The sequence below is a fragment of the Zalophus californianus genome, chromosome 9, assembly GCF_009762305.2.
Source record: "Zalophus californianus isolate mZalCal1 chromosome 9, mZalCal1.pri.v2, whole genome shotgun sequence".
In the NCBI taxonomy this organism is placed as follows: Eukaryota; Metazoa; Chordata; class Mammalia; order Carnivora; family Otariidae; genus Zalophus; species Zalophus californianus.
In genome coordinates, this window is record NC_045603.1 from 58,051,624 (window position 1) to 58,068,495 (window position 16,872).

At 49.0% G+C, this 16,872-nt stretch overlaps 1 protein-coding gene across 4 annotated transcripts; it reads left to right on the forward strand.

Annotated features, from left to right (window-relative positions):
- The first annotated feature begins 134 nt into the window (after positions 1-134).
- STAT2 (signal transducer and activator of transcription 2) lies at positions 135-16,154 on the forward strand. Of its 4 annotated transcripts, none has more exons than XM_027593883.2 (24): positions 137-344; positions 2,208-2,422; positions 2,583-2,736; positions 3,081-3,176; positions 3,360-3,449; positions 3,541-3,616; positions 3,961-4,145; positions 4,304-4,452; positions 9,274-9,432; positions 9,527-9,619; positions 9,879-9,938; positions 10,325-10,345; positions 10,532-10,625; positions 10,776-10,823; positions 10,904-10,987; positions 11,145-11,243; positions 11,346-11,481; positions 11,604-11,656; positions 11,783-11,877; positions 12,425-12,561; positions 12,740-12,922; positions 13,159-13,216; positions 14,247-14,566; positions 14,852-16,154. In XM_027593883.2, exons 2-24 carry the CDS (start codon positions 2,292-2,294, stop codon positions 14,992-14,994), a joined length of 2,664 nt encoding a protein of 887 aa, XP_027449684.1. In that variant the 5' UTR covers positions 137-344; positions 2,208-2,291; the 3' UTR covers positions 14,995-16,154. The 4 variants fall into 4 exon arrangements, with proteins under 4 accessions (XP_027449687.1, XP_027449684.1, XP_027449685.1 ...); XM_027593884.2 differs by having other exon boundaries at positions 4,060-4,145; positions 14,852-14,994; XM_027593885.2 differs by having other exon boundaries at positions 138-344; positions 4,078-4,145.
- Positions 16,155-16,872: the final 718 nt, after the last annotated feature.

Below are 16,872 nucleotides of genomic sequence, written 5' to 3' on the forward strand. Positions count from 1 at the left end.
GCGGACACGGGGCGGGGCGGGGCGTAGTTGAGCTATCCCACCAATCGTTGGAGCTGGGGGTGTGTGGTTTCGGCTCCTCTTGTCCCGCCCCGCGGGGGGGGCAGTTGTGGCGGCACCAATGACTTGGGAAAGTTTGGCTGAATGGCAGCTAGCGTCGGGGTTGCCAGGCAGCGAATGGCGAGCTCCCGAGTTCAGCCGTCCGCTCCAGACGGAGAGCTACAAGGGGTTGAATCCGAGGGACTGGTTTAAGCCGAGGGCGGAGCGCGGGCGCGGGCGCTCAGGCTTTGCGGCCGGAAGCCTTGCCCTGAGCCGCTGGAGAGAGCGGGGATTGAGACCCCTACCAGGTACGGGCCCAGAGGGGGCACGCGGGGGTCTGAGTGCAGGCGTGAGTTCCTACCCGGAAAAGGCGGCAGGCCCCGGAGGTACGCCCGGTAGTGATAAAACTTCCTCCCCAGGTTGAAATAGCTGTCTGCTGCCGCATAACCGAATCTCCCCATCCAGCCCAGCTCTCCAACCCTAACAAACATCTTCCCAAACTCCCCGGCAGCCTCCGATACCGTTAGCCAATGCTTTTACCTTCCGGTCTTAGTCTTAATTTTAATCCTCACCAAAAAAACGATGTCTAAAGGTAGATAAGATTTCACTTCCTTCGTTGTTCTTGCCATCTTGCTCTTTTAATACTAGCCGAGATTCGTTCCTTGAGAAGTGGGGCCTCTCCATTTGTGGGTTGTTTGGGGTTTTTTTTTAAGATTTTATTTATTTATTTGACAGAGACACAGCGAGAGAGGGAACACAAGCAGGGGGAGTGGGAGAGGGAGAAGCAGGCTTCCGGCGGAGCAGGGAGCCTGATGCGGGGCTCGATTCTAGGACCCTGGGATCATGACCTGAGCCGAAGGCAGACGCTTAACGACTGAGCCACCCAGGCGCCCCTCCACTTGTTTTTTTAAAGCTGTACAGGTGCATAGTTTAAAAAGCCAAGCACTAGTAAGAGGATTAAAATGAAAAATAGGAGCTTCTGACCAGTCCTTTCCTCCCTGTGTTTCTACTTCAAAGAGGTAGAAAAGCATCTCATGATTATTCATACTGGTGGAAGAGAATCTCGCCCACCCCAGACATTTTTCTTTCATTTGTAATAAGATCATGTGACCTTTTTAAGACCACAAATGTATGTAAATAGTCTTTTCTGTTAGGTTCAGGCTGCAGCAAGAATAAGTTTTGATTTTTCTACAAAGACAGATGGCAGGGGGCAGGGAAAGAGAGAAAGAAAGATTCTTAGCCCAGCCTACTTAGTAACACAAAAACCAGTTTTGATGAAATTTCACAGTGAAAAAAACAAGCAAACATCTGTGCTTTCTTTGCCCAACCCTGCCGCAGTGGGGCGGGGTGGGGGGGGGAATAAAAGAAGAAATTTCCGGGTTTTTCACAAAGTTGATAATCTACATGAAGAATCAGAGGTTGATAGAGGTCTTAAAAGTATCACAGTCATGGGTGCCTGGGTGGCTCAGTTGGTTAAGCGACTGCCTTTGGCTCAGGTCATGATCCTGGAGTCCCAGGATCGAGGCCCGGAGTCTGCTTCTCCCTCTGACCCTCTCCCCGCCTCATTCTCTCTTTCTGAAATAAGTAAATAAAATCTTTAAAAAAAAAAAAGTATCACAGTCTTAGGGATTGAGTGACCCCTTGTGCGGTATTTAAATATCTGGAATGGAGTTCCTCCTTACTATATGGAAAGCAGATTATAAGGTATACCTATCTCTAAAGAGGTTTCGGTCCTTGATAAAGCTTTGGGGCCAGCAGGGATCATGCTGAAATAAATAGTTATGACCCATTTATGATCTTGAAATGCTCCAGCATAAGTGAATACAAATACAAGCAAATAAATCTAAAATAAATTCATTGAGGGTGATAGATGAAATAAAGATGGTGGAAATATTGTTTAGTGAAGCTGATGATGAGATGGGTACATGGATGATTCTTGTACTATTCACTCTACTTGGTGTGTGTTTGGAAATTATTAATACAAAAGGCCCACATACTGGAGCTCTTAACTAGTACTACCTGGAAGAATACGAACCAAACTGATAATACTGGTTACCTGTGAAGAGAAGGGGAAGGGACCAAAATTGGGAGTGGGGTCAATGTAGCTGTAATTGTGTGTGTGTATGTGTGCATTTTTTTCTTACCTGTATAATTAAAAATTTGTATTGTAGTGATAGGCAGTCATGAAACTGTGGATGATTTAATCCAGCAAAATTTCCGGTTGGGAACCAGCATCCTTCAGACTCAGACCCCAAATGGCGCAGTGGGAGATGTTGCAGAATCTCAACAACCCGTTTCAGGACCAGTTGCACCAGCTGTACTCAAACTGCCTCCTGCCGATGGACATCCGACAGTACTTAGCTGTCTGGATTGAAGATCAGAACTGGTGAGTGCCTCAGGAAGTTGGGTGCGGGTGGAATGAGGAAAGTAGTTTCTTCTGAGCCCCCAGGATCCTGGAGATACCAAGGGCAGGAAGGGGTTAGAAGGCCTCGAAAGACAGCAGCAGTCCTGCGGAGATACTAATCCTTATTGTTCCCGGTCCCCAGGCAGGAGGCTGCGCTGGGCAATGATGATTCCAAGGCTACCGTGCTGTTCTTCCACTTCTTGGACCAACTGAACAACGAGTGTGGCCGCTGCAGCCAGGACCCTGAGCGCTTGTTACTACAGCACAACTTGCGAAAATTCTCTCGGGACATTCAGGTACTTGGAGGAGCCAGGGACAGCCGAAAAGCTGAATAGAAAGGGGACTGAGTGTAGAGGAGTATGGTTTAGGGTATGGAACAGGACCTGGAGATGTGAAGGGGTGGGGGCAGATCTGGGGCAAGGGAGGATGAGGTCTGGACTTGGGAGATCACTGGCAGAGAGAAAGGCAAAGTCTAGCTGACCCTGTTGGGAAGAGGCTAGGTTTTAGGGTACCAGTGGTGAAGAGGGGAAGAGCTGGGGACCCTGAAGGGGGAAGTCCTGGGGTCACTGGTGGGGAAGGTGTGGAGGGCTAGATCATTGAAGACAGTTGAGTTCAGTCAATTTTTATCTTCCTACCGCAGGCCTTTCCCCAGGGCCCGACCCAATTGGCTGAGATGATCTTTAATCTCCTTCTGGAAGAAAAAAGAATTCTGATCCAGGCTCAGAGGGCTCAGTTGGTAAGAACAATTTGTAGTGATTTTTGAACGCTCCTGGAGTAGAGAGTGACCGTGGAAAGGATTCAGGAAGTTTGTCTCACAACAAGATCCCCTCCCCCCGCCACATCCTGTGATATAATTGCAGGCCTGGATTTCAGGGATGAAAGGTCAGAATTGAAATGTACTCAGAGTCTCTTATTTCAGGAGCAAGGAGAGCCAGCCCTCGAAGCACCCGTAGAGAGCCAGCAGCATGAGATCGAATCCCGGATCCTGGAATTAAAGGCTATGATGGAGGTTAGTGGATGTGGCAAGAGTCGGGGTGGGTGAGACTCAGCCTGCTGCCTCCCACAGAAGCAGCCTCATCTGGGTCTTATCCCCTCTACAGAAGCTGGTGAAATCCATTTGCCAACTGAAAGACCAGCAGGATGTCTTCTGCTTCCGATATAAGATCCAGGCCCAAGGTAGGAAGCAAGCACACCGAGGGGTGGGGGAAGACAGGTGCCTGCTGGGAGGCCAAGGGTGGAAGAAAGGGGAAGTGAAAAGCCCCAGGAAGCAATAATCTTCTGCTGGCTAGTACACCACACTGGCTCCAGTCTCTCTGCCAGGCAAAATACAAGGGCCGGCGGATGTTGTGGAGGTTGGGCTGGAGGTGTGGCTGAGGGACAGTTGGGGGATGTTGGGGGAGATACATGGAAAACTGCTTAGCAGATCGAGTGGGCTTTTAGTTCCAGCATGACCATTCAGAATTCGCCCGAGGGCCCAGAGGTGCCTCTGCTTTGCTTGGTTCCCCTTCTTCTCCCTTCAGAATTCCCCCACCTGACTCTGACTGAGGTCCTGGTCAGGATGGAGAGGGGAAGGAGCCCTAGGTCTGAACCTCTGTCTCACTCCTGCTCCTACCATCCAGTGAACACACTCTCTTTAGACCCCCATCAGATGAGACAGCGGCAACTTCTGCAGGAGACTCTCAATGAACTGGACAAAAGGAGAAAGGTGGGAGGCAGACAGAGGAAGTGGGCAAGCAGGGAGTGGGGGCAAATGAGGGATGTGGGAGCCCTGGCCTCTTAGCCTTGGCTTCTTTGTCTCTTCCTCCCCAGTTGGGTGGTGGAGGGTGATGGTGAGAAGTGCTCACCACTTTATGTCTTTCGTAGGAGGTGCTGGATGCCACCAAAGCATTGCTAGGCCAATTAACAACCCTCGTTGAGCTACTGCTGCCCAAGTTGGAGGAATGGAAAGTCCAGCAGCAGAAAGCCTGCATTGGAGCCCCTGCAGATGGGGGGTTGGAACAGTTGGAGAAGTGGTGAGAGGCACCTCCCGCCTGCCCTTGTCCCAGCCACCCTGCTGTGCTTTGTAAATTGTAAATGGTGAATTGTAAGGAATGTCCTCATTCATGTAATGAATTGCCTATCTAGGCAAGAGCTACTGCTGTCCTTACTCTCTGCTCGCCAAAATGATCCCAGCTCCCTGGTGTGACCACAGTGACCATGCAGGGAACCCAGAGCCCAGTCTTTGCTTTGGTGAAAGGAATGGATTAATCCACAAGGTGGTTTCTCCTTCCTTTTTAATCACCCAGGAAATATATTTTTTACTTTTTTTTTTAAGATTAATTTATTTACTTTAGAGAGAGAGAGAGAGAGCGCGCGCGAATGCGAGCAGGGCAAGGGAGGGAAGGAGGGACTGAGGGAGAGGGAGAGAGAGAATCCTTAAGCAGATTCTCTACTGACTGTGGAGCCCAGTGTAGGGCTCGATCCCAGGACCCTGAGATCACAGTCTGAGCCGAGATCACAAGCCAGCCGCTTTACCAGCTGAGCTACCCAGGTACCCCTCTACTTTTTTTTTTTTAACTGTAATGACTATAATGTCAAAAAAAAAGAATGACCATTACCTGTTATTATCTTACTACCCAGATGTAGCTACTGTAATACAAAAATTGAATCATATTTTTGTACTATTTTGAGAACTGTGGTTTTTGCTTTTTAACTTAGCAGTGTATTACAGTATTTACCCATGTTATTTTTTTTTTAAATAAGACAGGCTGATTTTTTTTTTAAGATTTTATTTATTTATTAAGTAAACTCTGTACCACCGTGGGGCTCGAACCTACCACCCTGAGATCAAGAGTCCCATGCTCTACCACCTGAGCTAGCCAGACACCCCTACCCATGTTTTTGGGTTTGTTTGTTTAAGTAGACTCCATGCCCAGCATGGAATCCAACGTGAGGCTTGAACTCATAACCCTGAGATCGAGACCTGAGCTGAGATCAAGAATCAGATGCTTAACGAACTGAGCCACCCAGGTGCCCCATACCCATGTTATTTTTAATGGTTGCCTTATAGTTCCCTGTATGGAGGTAACATAATTTAGTTAATGAACTCCTATTTTTGGACATTTAGGTTGTTTTTTAATTTCTTGCTATTTTTTTTAGTAAGCTCTTTTATATTAATTTTTTTGTGATGTGGAAAAAATAACTAGTATGCCTTTCAATGTACTTAGAATACCTACTGTTTTAAATATTTTCTACTGAGAAAATTCATTATAATTTATTAAAAATGGGGGTGCCTGGCTGGCTCAGTTGGTAGAGCATGTGACTCTTAATCTTGGGGTTATGAGTTCAAGCCCCATATTGGGGGTAGAGTTTACTTTTTAAAAAAGTAAATAAATAATATTTTAAAAAGTAAACTATTGGGGCACCTGAGTGACTCAGTTGGTTAAGCGTCTGCCTTCGCTTGGGTCATGATCCCAGGGTCCTGGGATCGAGTCCCACATTGGGCTCCCTGCGCAGCCGGGAGCCTGCTTCTCCCTCTCCCTCTGCCACTCCCCCTGCTTGTGCTCTCTCCCCCGCCCCTCTGTCGAATAAATAAATAAAATCTTAAAAATAAATAAAAAGTAAACTATTAAGAATGAATCACAACAATGTTCATGTAAGTTGAAAACAGGTATATAGGGCTTAGTGTACAGAATTACTATTTTTTTTTTATTTTTTAAGATTTTATTTATTTATTTGACAGAGAGAGGGAGCACACAAACAGGGGGAACAGCAGAGGGAGAGGGAGAAGCAGGCTTCCCGCTGAGCAGGGAGGCCGATGTGGGGCTCGATCCCAGGACCCTGGGATCATGACCCGAGCCAAAGGCAGACGCTTAACCAACTGAGCCACCCAGGCACCCCTTTCTGATCAACCTTGTGCTGCTCCATAATCTCACATTTTTTTTCCCTTTTGAAGATCTCACCTTCCTGGTGTCTGGGTTTATGCAACTTCTTCTTGAAGTAAGCATCAGTGCTTACTGATGAGTAAGATGTTGGGAATTTTCACACTCCTGATAGCAATTTTGGTGGAGGTGGCAAGGACAGATTTCTGGTGTGTTCTTCATGGAGGAACTCGATTGAGGGCCAGAGGGCCAGTCACAAGTAGCAAGCCACTGCTCAAATGCTTTAGGAAAACCACCCCCTTGCCTCTGTGGAGCCCAGTGAGGATGATCACATGGGGCCAGGAGGGGCGCCTCCATGGCTCAGTCAGTTAAGTGTCTGCCTTCCGCTCAGATCATGATCTCGGGGTCCTGGGATCAACCCCTGAATGGGGTTCCCTGCTCAGCACGGAGTCTGCTTCTCCTTCTTCTTCTCCCTGTACCCTTCCCCCTGCTCATGTTCTCTTTCTCTCTCGCTCAAATAAATAAAATCTTAAAAAAAAATGTGCCAGGAGTGACACTGGCTTGCAGTTTTCTCACATGCTGATGGAAAGGGTTTTTTTGCCGTGGCTCAACAGCTTTCAAGCCACATCTTCAGTAGGATAATACCTAGACATTTTGTGAAGTTTAACCACTCAGGTTCCACCATTCTTGTCACCACCAACTGGTTTTGTGACAGTAGCAAGAAACTTCTCCTTTTTCAACTCTGGATTTAGCTGCTGAATGCTTCCTGTTGTACATGGCCTTTCTGGAATACATAGCCGATGGGAAATATCTGCCAATTCCTCCGACTAGGACAGGGTTTTGGCTGCAGTGGGGCTTTCCTTTCTTTGGCGTTTTAGCCTGGAGGTTACCCTTCTTATCTTGCCACCAGCATCAGCCTTCTTGGCTCCAGGTTTCTTCTCCTTAGCATCCGGCTTCTCATCTTTTTCACCCACCATCTTGCAAGATGGGAAAGGATTTTTTTTTTAAGTTTATTTATTTATTTAAACAACCCCTACACCCAGTGTGGGGCTCAAACTCACAACCCTGAGATCAAGAGTTGTATGCTCCTCCACCTGAGCCATCTGGGTGCCCCGATTTCTTGCTATTTTAAACAGTGCTGCAGTAAATATCCTCTTAGCTACATCTTTATTTACATTCCTAATTATTTCTGTAATATAAATCCCCAGAAGTGGTATTCCTGGGTTAAAGGACATACCTGTTCTTTTTGGTGGTGTTATTGTTATCGTGTTGATCCTTTGTTTCATTGTTTGTTTTGTTTTTAAAGATTTTATGTATGTATTTATTTGAGAGAGAGAGTATGGGGTGGGGGGGAGGGGCAGAGGGAGAGAGCGAGAAGCAGACTCCCCACTGAGCGTAGAGCCCAACATGGGGCTCAATCCCAGGACCCTGAGATCATGACCTGAGTGAAAGTCAGTCATTTAAACCTCCAACTCTTGGTTTGGGGCAGGTCATGGTCTTAGGCTCATGAGATTGAACCCTGTATGGGGCTCCCCACTCAGTGTGGAGTCTGCTTGAGATTCTTTCCCCCTTCTTCTCCCTCCCCCTTTTCTCCTCCCCACCTCCACTCTCCCTCTGTCTCTCTAAAATAAATAAGTAGGGGCACCTGGGTGGCTCAGATGGTTAAGTGTCTGCCTTCGGCTCAGGTCATGATCCTGGGGTTGTGGGATCGAGCCCCACATCGGGCTCCTGGCTCAGCGAGGAGCCTGCTTCTCCTTCTCCCTCTGCCTCTCTCCCTGCTCAGGCTCTCTCCTCTCTCTCTCTGTGTATCTCTGTGTCTCAGATGAATAAATAAAAAAAAAATCTTTTAAATAAATAAATAAATAAAATGAGTAAAACCTTTTTTAAAAAAAGAGCAGGGTGCCTGGGTGGCTCAGTCGTTAGGCGTCTGCCTTCAGCTCAGGTCATGATCCCAGCGTCCTGGGATCGAGTCCCGCATCGGGTTCCCTGCTCCTTGGGAGCCTGCTTCTCCCTCTGCCTCTGCCTCTCTCTCTCTGTCTCTCATGAATAAATAAATAAAATCTTTAAAAAAAAAAAAAGAGCAGGGCGCCTGGGTGGCTCAGTCGTTAGGCGTCTGCCTTCGGCTCAGGTCATGATCCCAGGGTCCTGGGATCGAGCCCCGCTCGGGCTCCCTGCTCAGCGGGAAGCCTGCTTCTCCCTCTCCCACTCCCCCTGCTTGTGTTCCCTCTCGCTGTGTCTCTCTCTCTGTCAAATAAATAAAATCTTAAAAAAAAAAGAGCTTTGATTTTTCTGATTATAAATATAACGTGTCCCAATTGGAAAAAATATTCAGACAATTTAAAAGAAAAGAAAGTAAAAACCACCCATCTGCATAACCTTATCATGCAGGGGTACTCATTGTTAGGGCTTTTAAATACATTTTTTTAGATTTTCCCTATGCATATACATAAATATACATCTATACATCTGTTTTAAAGATTTTATTTTTAAGTAATCTCTACACCCAGTGTGGGGCTTGAACTTATAGCTCCTTGTGTTCCCTCTCTCGCTGTCACTCTCTCTGTCAAATAAATTTTTAAAGATTTTATGTATTTATTTGACAGAGAGAGCACAAGCACGGGGAGCGGCAGACAGAGGGAGAAGCAGGCTCTCCACTGAGCAGGGAGCCCGATGTGGGACTCGATCCCAGGACCCTGGGATCATGACCAGAGCTGAAGGCAGATGCTCAACCAATTTAGCCACCCAGGTGTCCCAGAAATAAATCTTTCACCAGTTTTATATGTGAAAGTGGCCCTGATTTTTATTTCTTGGGTTATGAATCATGTTGCATAATCTTTCATATGCTTCCTGGGTTCTTTTTTCATCCCAATCAGTTTCTACCTCTCCACATAGTTAAAGGGGAGCTTCTGGAGCCTGTCTGGGGGCACCAGGAAACTCATCAGTTCTCTCTCTCTCTGGAATCCTATCACCCAGGTTCACAGCTGGAGCCAAGCTGTTGTTTCACCTGCGCCAGCTGTTGCAGGAGCTGAAGGGATTGAGTCGCCTGGTTAGCTATCAGGATGACCCTCTGACCAAAGGGGTGGACCTGCGGAAGGCCCAGGTCACGGAGTTGCTACAGCACCTGCTCCAAAGGTCCAGAGGCCAGGGTGGGACCTCCCGGGAGGGCAGAAGGAAAGAGCACGAGGAGCCATTCTTACAGAGACCGAGCTGTATGTTCTCTCCACAGAGCCTTTGTGGTAGAAACCCAGCCCTGCATGCCCCAAACTCCCCATCGACCCCTCATCCTCAAGACTGGCAGCAAGTTCACTGTCCAAACAAGGTTGGCATTTCAGAACTCATTCCTGCTGCTTTTTTCCAGCCCCAGTACCACTGTTTGCTTTCTCGCTTTACAGATATTTCTGCTCTTGTCTTCTCTCTTTTCTCCTCCATCCACATTCTTCTTCGTCTTCGTCTCCTTTGTCTCCTCCCCCTCCCCCGCCTCCTCCTTCCTTTTCTTCTTCTTCTTCCTTTTCCTCTTCTTCATCTATCCAGGAGATTGAGGCTGACTGCTTTCCCCTATCCACCTCCCCTCCCCCTAGGCTGCTGGTGAGACTCCAGGAAGGCAATGAGTCACTGACTGCAGAAGTCTCCATTGACAGGTAAGTTGGGGCACGTGGGACCATGGGGCAGCCAGGACATGGGCTGCTGGGGCTGAGGAGACACGCATTCTTCACCATAAGGCCCTGGGGCTGTGTTCTTACCCCCTCGATTCCTACCTCAGAAATAAGAACTCCTCGCTTTTGTTGAGCACTCTAGGACATGCAGCTTGTCAAGTCCTCATTTGTCATAGGAACCCCATGAATTAGGTATTATCATTCAAATGAAGAAACAAGCCCAGAGAGATCGTGTCTCTTGTGCAAGGCCACATGGCTAGTGAGCGCAGATCTGGGTTTGAACCTGGGTCTGTCTGATCCTAAAGACTAAATTCCTAACTCCTACGCTGTTTTGCGTCCCGGTGATTTTTTGTTTGTTTGTTTCTTTTCAGGACTCCTCCTCCATCACAAAGGTAGGTGTCTGACAAGGATTGCACAACCACATGGGGGCACAGACGAGGGGGAGGTTTATTTGGTTGGGGTACAGACGAAGGGAGAAGGGGAGGTCTGACATGAAGTGGAATTTTTGTTGTTTTTCTGCTGAGTTTGTAGAGTAACTCTGCTCCTGTTCTCCATATATCTTCTTCCTCCTGGAATAGCTTCCGGAAGTTCAACATTCTAACCTCAAACCAGAAAACTTTGACCCCTGAGAAGGGGCAGAGTCAGGGCTTAATTTGGGACTTCGGCTACCTGGTAAGAAGGACTAGTAGCTTAAGCTTCTGGTGCAATGGAACAGGCAAAGGGAAGTTTCCAGGCCTTGGGAAGTCTTGAGGCAAAATAGGGGATACCAGGCACCCTGGAGTCCCCGCTCGGGCATTTTACTCTCCTTCTCTCAACTCACAGACTCTGGTGGAGCAACGTTCAGGTGGTTCAGGAAAGGGCTGCAATAAGGTGAGGCCTGGACAGAGGATCGGGGGATGGGAGGAACTTGCCACAGGGCCCTCTGACTGTTGTGTCTTCGGCTGTCCTAGGGAATGCTGGGTGTGACAGAGGAACTGCACATCATCAGTATTACAGTCAAATACACCTACCAGGGTCTGAAGCAGGAGCTGAAAGTGAGTGAAAATGGAGGGCAGGGAGAGATGAAGCAGATTTGGCCGAGGGCATTAAGGAGGGGTTAAATAGAAGCCTCTCAGCGTGGGAAATTCTCCCCCTTGGCCCTGTCAGAGCTAGAGACATCACGTCCCCTTCTGACTCCTGTTTCCTCTTCAGACGGACACCCTCCCTGTGGTGATTATTTCTAACATGAACCAAGTCTCCATTGCCTGGGCCTCGGCTCTTTGGTTCAATCTGCTTAGCTCAAACCCCCAGGTAGGAGGTGGGGCCAACGGTGAGGGAAGGCCAGGAGGGGTGTGGAAGCTTGGTAGGAGGGCGCGCCTTCTGAGCCATTCTGCCCGCTTCCTACCCTTGCAGAATCAGCAGTTCTTCTCCAGCCCCCCCAAGGCTCCCTGGAGCTTGCTGGGCCCTGCTCTCAGCTGGCAGTTCTCCTCCTATGTGGGCCGAGGCCTTGACCCAGACCAGCTGAGCATGCTGAGGAACAAGCTGTTTGGTACAGACCTCCTTTTCTCTCAGCCTTTCCCTGGCTGTTGTTTGCCCAGCCCTCCGTCCTTTCTGTTCCAGGGACCCTAGCCTTGCTTCCTTCCATTATCTGAACTGTCTGTCTGCCCATAGGGCAGAACTCTACGACGGAGGGTGCATTGTTATCCTGGGCCGACTTCACTAAGGTAACTCCCTGCGTCCTGTGCGGCTAGATCTAGCCCCTCTGCAAACACTAGTCCTTCCCTGCCTTACTCCTTCTGCTCACTGCGGGCACCTCCACATCTCTTCCTGCCTTCCCGTGCCTCCTACAGCGAGAGAGCCCTCCTGGCAAGCTACCATTCTGGACGTGGTTAGACAAAATTCTGGAGCTGGTACATGACCACCTGAAGGATCTCTGGAATGATGGGTAAGGCCTTGGTCAGCCTCCCTCTCCCCATCCCTCCCTTTCTGCCTTTCTGGGCTTGAGAGCGGACTCCGGGCGCCCTCATGCGGCACAAAGGGAGAGAGCAAACACTGGTGCAAGGTTGCAAGGTCACACCCCCTCCCATTTGCGAAAATAGTCCTAGGCAGCGCGCGTCTAGCATCTGTTGTGCCCCGGAGGCTGCTGGGTGCTCTTTATGAATTCTCTCGTGTAATCCTTACAACCACGCTGAGCCGCAGAGAAGTTAGAGAATTCACCCAATGCGTATAGTCCTGTCTGAATACAAGCCTACCTCTTCCCACAACACTGCCTGCTCATTTGTACAGCACTTTACCTTTTACGAGGTGCTTTTCATCTACGTGACCTCGCGGAAGCCTCGCACCTCTTCCAACCCTGGAAGGTGGATACTGTCAGTAAGCTGAAGTGACTTGGCTGAGAGCGAGGGCCAGAAGCCAGCACCTCTCTCCCCGGACAAGGAGAGCGGGAGAGCAGGGAGGCAGGTTGGCCTCACGGCAGCTTTTCTGTGTTTCAGACGCATCATGGGCTTTGTGAGCCGGAGCCAGGAGCGCAAGCTCCTGAAGAAGACCATCTCCGGCACCTTTCTCCTGCGCTTCAGTGAAACATCGGAAGGAGGCATTACCTGCTCCTGGGTGGAACACCAGGATGACGGTCAGCTGCTCTGCCCCAGCGTGCCCACAGCCTGTCCTCTCTGCCCCTTGGCCAGCCCTGGCCTTCCCTGGCTCTGTCCTGAATCTCTCAGCAGGCTTGGGGCTGGACAGCCAGGGCGGGACGCCCCAGCCGCCCCCCCCCCCCCCGCCCCTTCAGGCCCGCCTTTTCCCTTCTACAGACAGGGTGCTCATCTACTCTGTGCAGCCCTTCACCAAGGACGTGCTGCAGTCTCTCCCACTGACCAAAATCATTCGCCACTACCAGCTGCTCACTGAAGAGAACATCCCCGAGAACCCACTGCGCTTCCTCTACCCCCGGATCCCCCGGGATGAGGCTTTCGGGCGCTACTACCAGGAGAAAGGTGAGAATCATTGACATACGTCACTGGAAGGTGGCAGGGATTCTCAGGCATCTACAGATCCAACACCTTTCTTCCAGACATGGAAAAACTGATAGCCAGAGACGTGAAAGGATTTGTGCCTGGGACGCTGCTAGTTAGCAGGGAGACATGATTATCAGGACCATTTGCACGAGGGGTCCTGGGGCTATGCGTCCAGCCCCCTGACCTCCCTGTCCTCCTGCGTGTGTGCCCCACAGTTAATCTCCAGGAACGGAGGAAATACCTGAAACATAAGCTCATCGTGGTCTCTAACAGGTGAGAGATGCATTTTTCACCCATCCTCCCTAACCCTTGCTGGCTGATTTAGTGACCCAAACCTGCTTAGTTCACCTTGCTGGCCTTCTCTCCTACTGACCCATACTCTCTAGCCTCTAGGTTTTTTTTTCTTGTTCTGCTAGCCTCTTTCCTCTCTAGTGTTCTGCTGCCATCCTTAGGTTGTTTCTACAGGGCTTTCCTGCTAATAATCGTCATAATCACTGCCGTTCATGGGCATCTACTTGAAGCATGGTACTAGATATTTTTTTAAGAACAGATTTTTTTTTTCATTTTATTGAATTCTTTTGAGAACCCATCCAAGTAGGTGATGACAGCCACATTTAATGAAAGTTTATTATATGGCAGGTATGGGGCTAAATGTTTGTGTTTAGTTTCTTATTTATCGAATCTCCGTAATAGTCCCGTGAGGCAGACTTGGGTATGACTCTGTGTAGCCGAAGAACCTGAGGTTTAGCGTGGTGACGTGGCATGCCTAAGGCACATGGCTAATAAAGGATCCTTCTTTTAACCATCCTACGGCCTCTCAAGTGTTATTAGGGGGCGGTGTTCCCATTTTATCGATGATAAATCCGAGGCTCAGAAAGCTGAAGATCACCCATCTAATAAATGATAGGATTCAAACTCTGGCAAGCCTGATTTCAAAGCCTGTGCTCTTAAGGCCTCTGCTCTGTTGCTCTGTTGCCTTTTGTTTTGTTTTGTTTTTTAAGATTTTATTTATTTATTTTAGAGAGAGAGTGAGTGAGTGGGGGCAGGTGGGTAGAGGGAGAGGCAGAGAGAGAATCTCAAGCAGGCTCTGCTGCACTGAGCGTGGAACCTGACTCGGGGCTCGATCTCCCAACCCTGAGATCATGACCTGAGCCAAAATCGAGTCAGATGCTTAACAGACTGAGCCACCCAGGCGCCCCCGCTCCGTTGCCTTCTTAGCCTAGAGAGATAGTCTCTGCTTGCTCAGCCATTCCCCACTTCACCTAAACAGCCAAGCCTGGCCCCTTTGTATTGCGGTATCCAGACAGGTAGATGAGCTGCAGCAACTGCCGGACCTTAAGCTGGAGCCGGAAGCGGAGTCACTTGAGCTGGAGTCGGGCCTGGCGCCATTGCTAGATCTAGAGCCAGGCCTGGAGTTAGAGCCACTGCTGGAGGTGGGGCTGGACCTGGGGCCTGTGCTGGAGCCCCTGGTGGAGCCCGCACCAGATGTGGTACAAAGAGCGTCAGAGCCAAACGTGGCATCAGAGCTGAAGCTGGAGCCTATTCTAGACCCTGAATCACCAGCAGTGCCAGAGCAAGAACTGCCAGATGACCTGAGACACTTGAACACTGGGGAAATGGAAAGTGAGTGGTGAGCTGGGGTTGGGGAAGAGAGGACACATTCCCTTTCCCAACTGCCCTCCCTTACCCATTATAGAAAACGCTGAGCCCTAAGCTCCTCATTGGAGGGAGGCTCATTTCTTTGTGATTCCTTTTATTAGAAAATGTACATGCCTCCTCCTTCCCCGACCTGAGTGCCTCCTCAGGCCTTGTTCAGGCCTCTGCTGCCATCCTCCCTCATTTTCCCTGCTGGGCTGGGAACTCCTTACCTAAGATCAGGGCCTGATTTCTTTCTTTGGACTACCTTAGTCTTCAGAAACAGTATGAAGATTGAAGAAATCATGACAAATGGTGACCCACTGTTTGCTGGACAGAACACCGTGGACGAGGCTTATGTCTTCCACCCCAGCCATTTCTACATGGAAGGGCCCTTGATTCCTTCTGACTACTAGGAGCGACATTTCCTCTGTTCTCCCTGTATCTTTTGTCCTTCCTAGCCCCCACATCATGATGTTGCTCTCCAAGGATGGAAAACCCATTCTGAGCTGGTTAACTCTGGGTTTGGGAGTGGGAAGTAAAGGCAGACTATGGGTAAGGAATGGGCACCAAAGGATCAGAATAGATGTTAGCCGTGGCTCTAACTGGGATCTTTGAGGCCAGCTGCTCTTTGGGGAGGTATAGGAGTTCTGAGGGTAGGCCAGCACAATTAGGCGGTACTTAGAGGGCTCAGGCACTTGGAGTGGCTTCTTTCTAGTATGGGAGGATGTCAACATTTGAATAGTTGGTAAAGCTAATGTGGTGGTGCCCACTAGCATTGGCCATCGGTAGGGAACAGAAACGTGATAGGATTCCATTTCTCTCTTCTGGTTCTTTCATGTCTAGGATAAAACCTTTTCCTTCCTTCTTCCCCTCACTCCTGATTAAAGTCCTAAATTCCTTTGTTTCCTGCAGAGACTGAGAGCTTTCTGCTTCAGCCCACCATGTGAGGCTCCCCTCAGAAGAAGGGAATAGGAGATAAACCTCCTCTGCTTACCAGTCTCCTCCCCTGCCCCGCCGAGCTGGCCACACCCATTCCTTCCCCTAAAATGATCCTGCCAATCTAATATGCCTGTGAAGCTTTGCACAATAATTTACTCTGTCTAGTCTCCACTTCCTCAATGCTTAGGAGACGAATCACTCTTGGAGGCCAGGGATGGTAGGGTGGCTGGGAATTTAGGGATTGCTTTTTATAGTATTAGAATTTGGTGTTTTTACAGACAAAGAGAAGCCCTGGGTCTTAGATATTCCTCTATTAAGATAACCATTCATTCTTTTGTACCATATATTGCTTATCTGAAAGAGTTTCTATTCCTTGGGTGTGGACCTGGTTCAAAAACCAGGTTCCCGGAACTTAGAGCCTTGAATGTTTATCATGGGGCTCCAGACAACCTCACACGTTACTCATCCCCAGGGAACACCAGGACAACTGCCATTGCGCTAAAAGGTGTTTCTAGGGGCGCCTGGGTGGCTCAGTCGTTAAGCGTGTGCCTTCGGCTCAGGTCATGGTCCTGGGGTCCTGGGATAGAGCCCCACATCAGGCTCCCTGCTCGGCAGGAAGCCTGATTCTCCCTCTCCCGCTCCCCTCTGCTTGTGTTCCCTCTCTCACTGTGTCTCTGTCTGTCAAATAAACAAATAAAATCTTTAATAAATAAATAAGTAAATAAATAAAAAAAAATAAAAATGTGTTTCTAGTATAACTTGAGATGGCCTGAAAGTGAGGCCCTGTACGTACGGCTGTTTTCTGGCTGGTATGTTAGAAGAATAGTCCTGTTCAGAAGGAGGCCCTTCTGAGCAGAAGTGGCTAATAAACTTTGTACTGACCTAGAAGTGTTTCCTCCCTGAACTTCTTTACTTCTCTGCTCACAAAGGCTAATAATCTTTGGAGACACCAGCAGGCCATGTAGGATCGAGGTCAGCAAATCATGACCTGTCTTCCAGCCACCCCAGTAGGCACCCTCTTGTAATGTTTTTCTTCTCACCCTACTGTTTAGAACAGCTTTTCCTGTCCCTTTAGATTCTTCCGGGGGAGGGGGGGAGCGGCACTGAGAACCATCTATGAGTTGAGGGGTATGGTGAGCGGTTCTATAACTAGCCCATTGTCACTTAGCTGGTTGGTGACAAAGCCAAGATACAAGCCTGGGTCAGTTTGACTCCAAAGCTCATGTGTTTTTAATGTGGCTATGGAGAAAAGGAAGGGGAATGACCACAGTAGCCTTCCCCTTCTCTTTGTTTCACAGGTAGTTGACCTCCCCTTGGGTAGTCAAACCCTCTGATGGGGCTCACAGATGTCT

Bases quoted from the DNA above. Each gene is read 5' to 3' on its own strand.
- STAT2 (XM_027593883.2), top strand. From the start codon at position 2,292: ATGGCGCAGTGGGAGATGTTGCAGAATCTCAACAACCCGTTTCAGGAC. The intron at 2,423-2,582 runs GTGAGTGCCTCA...CCCGGTCCCCAG, and splicing joins TGGATTGAAGATCAGAACTG to GCAGGAGGCTGCGCTGGGCA. The intron at 13,217-14,246 runs GTGAGAGATGCA...TGCGGTATCCAG, and splicing joins CTCATCGTGGTCTCTAACAG to ACAGGTAGATGAGCTGCAGC.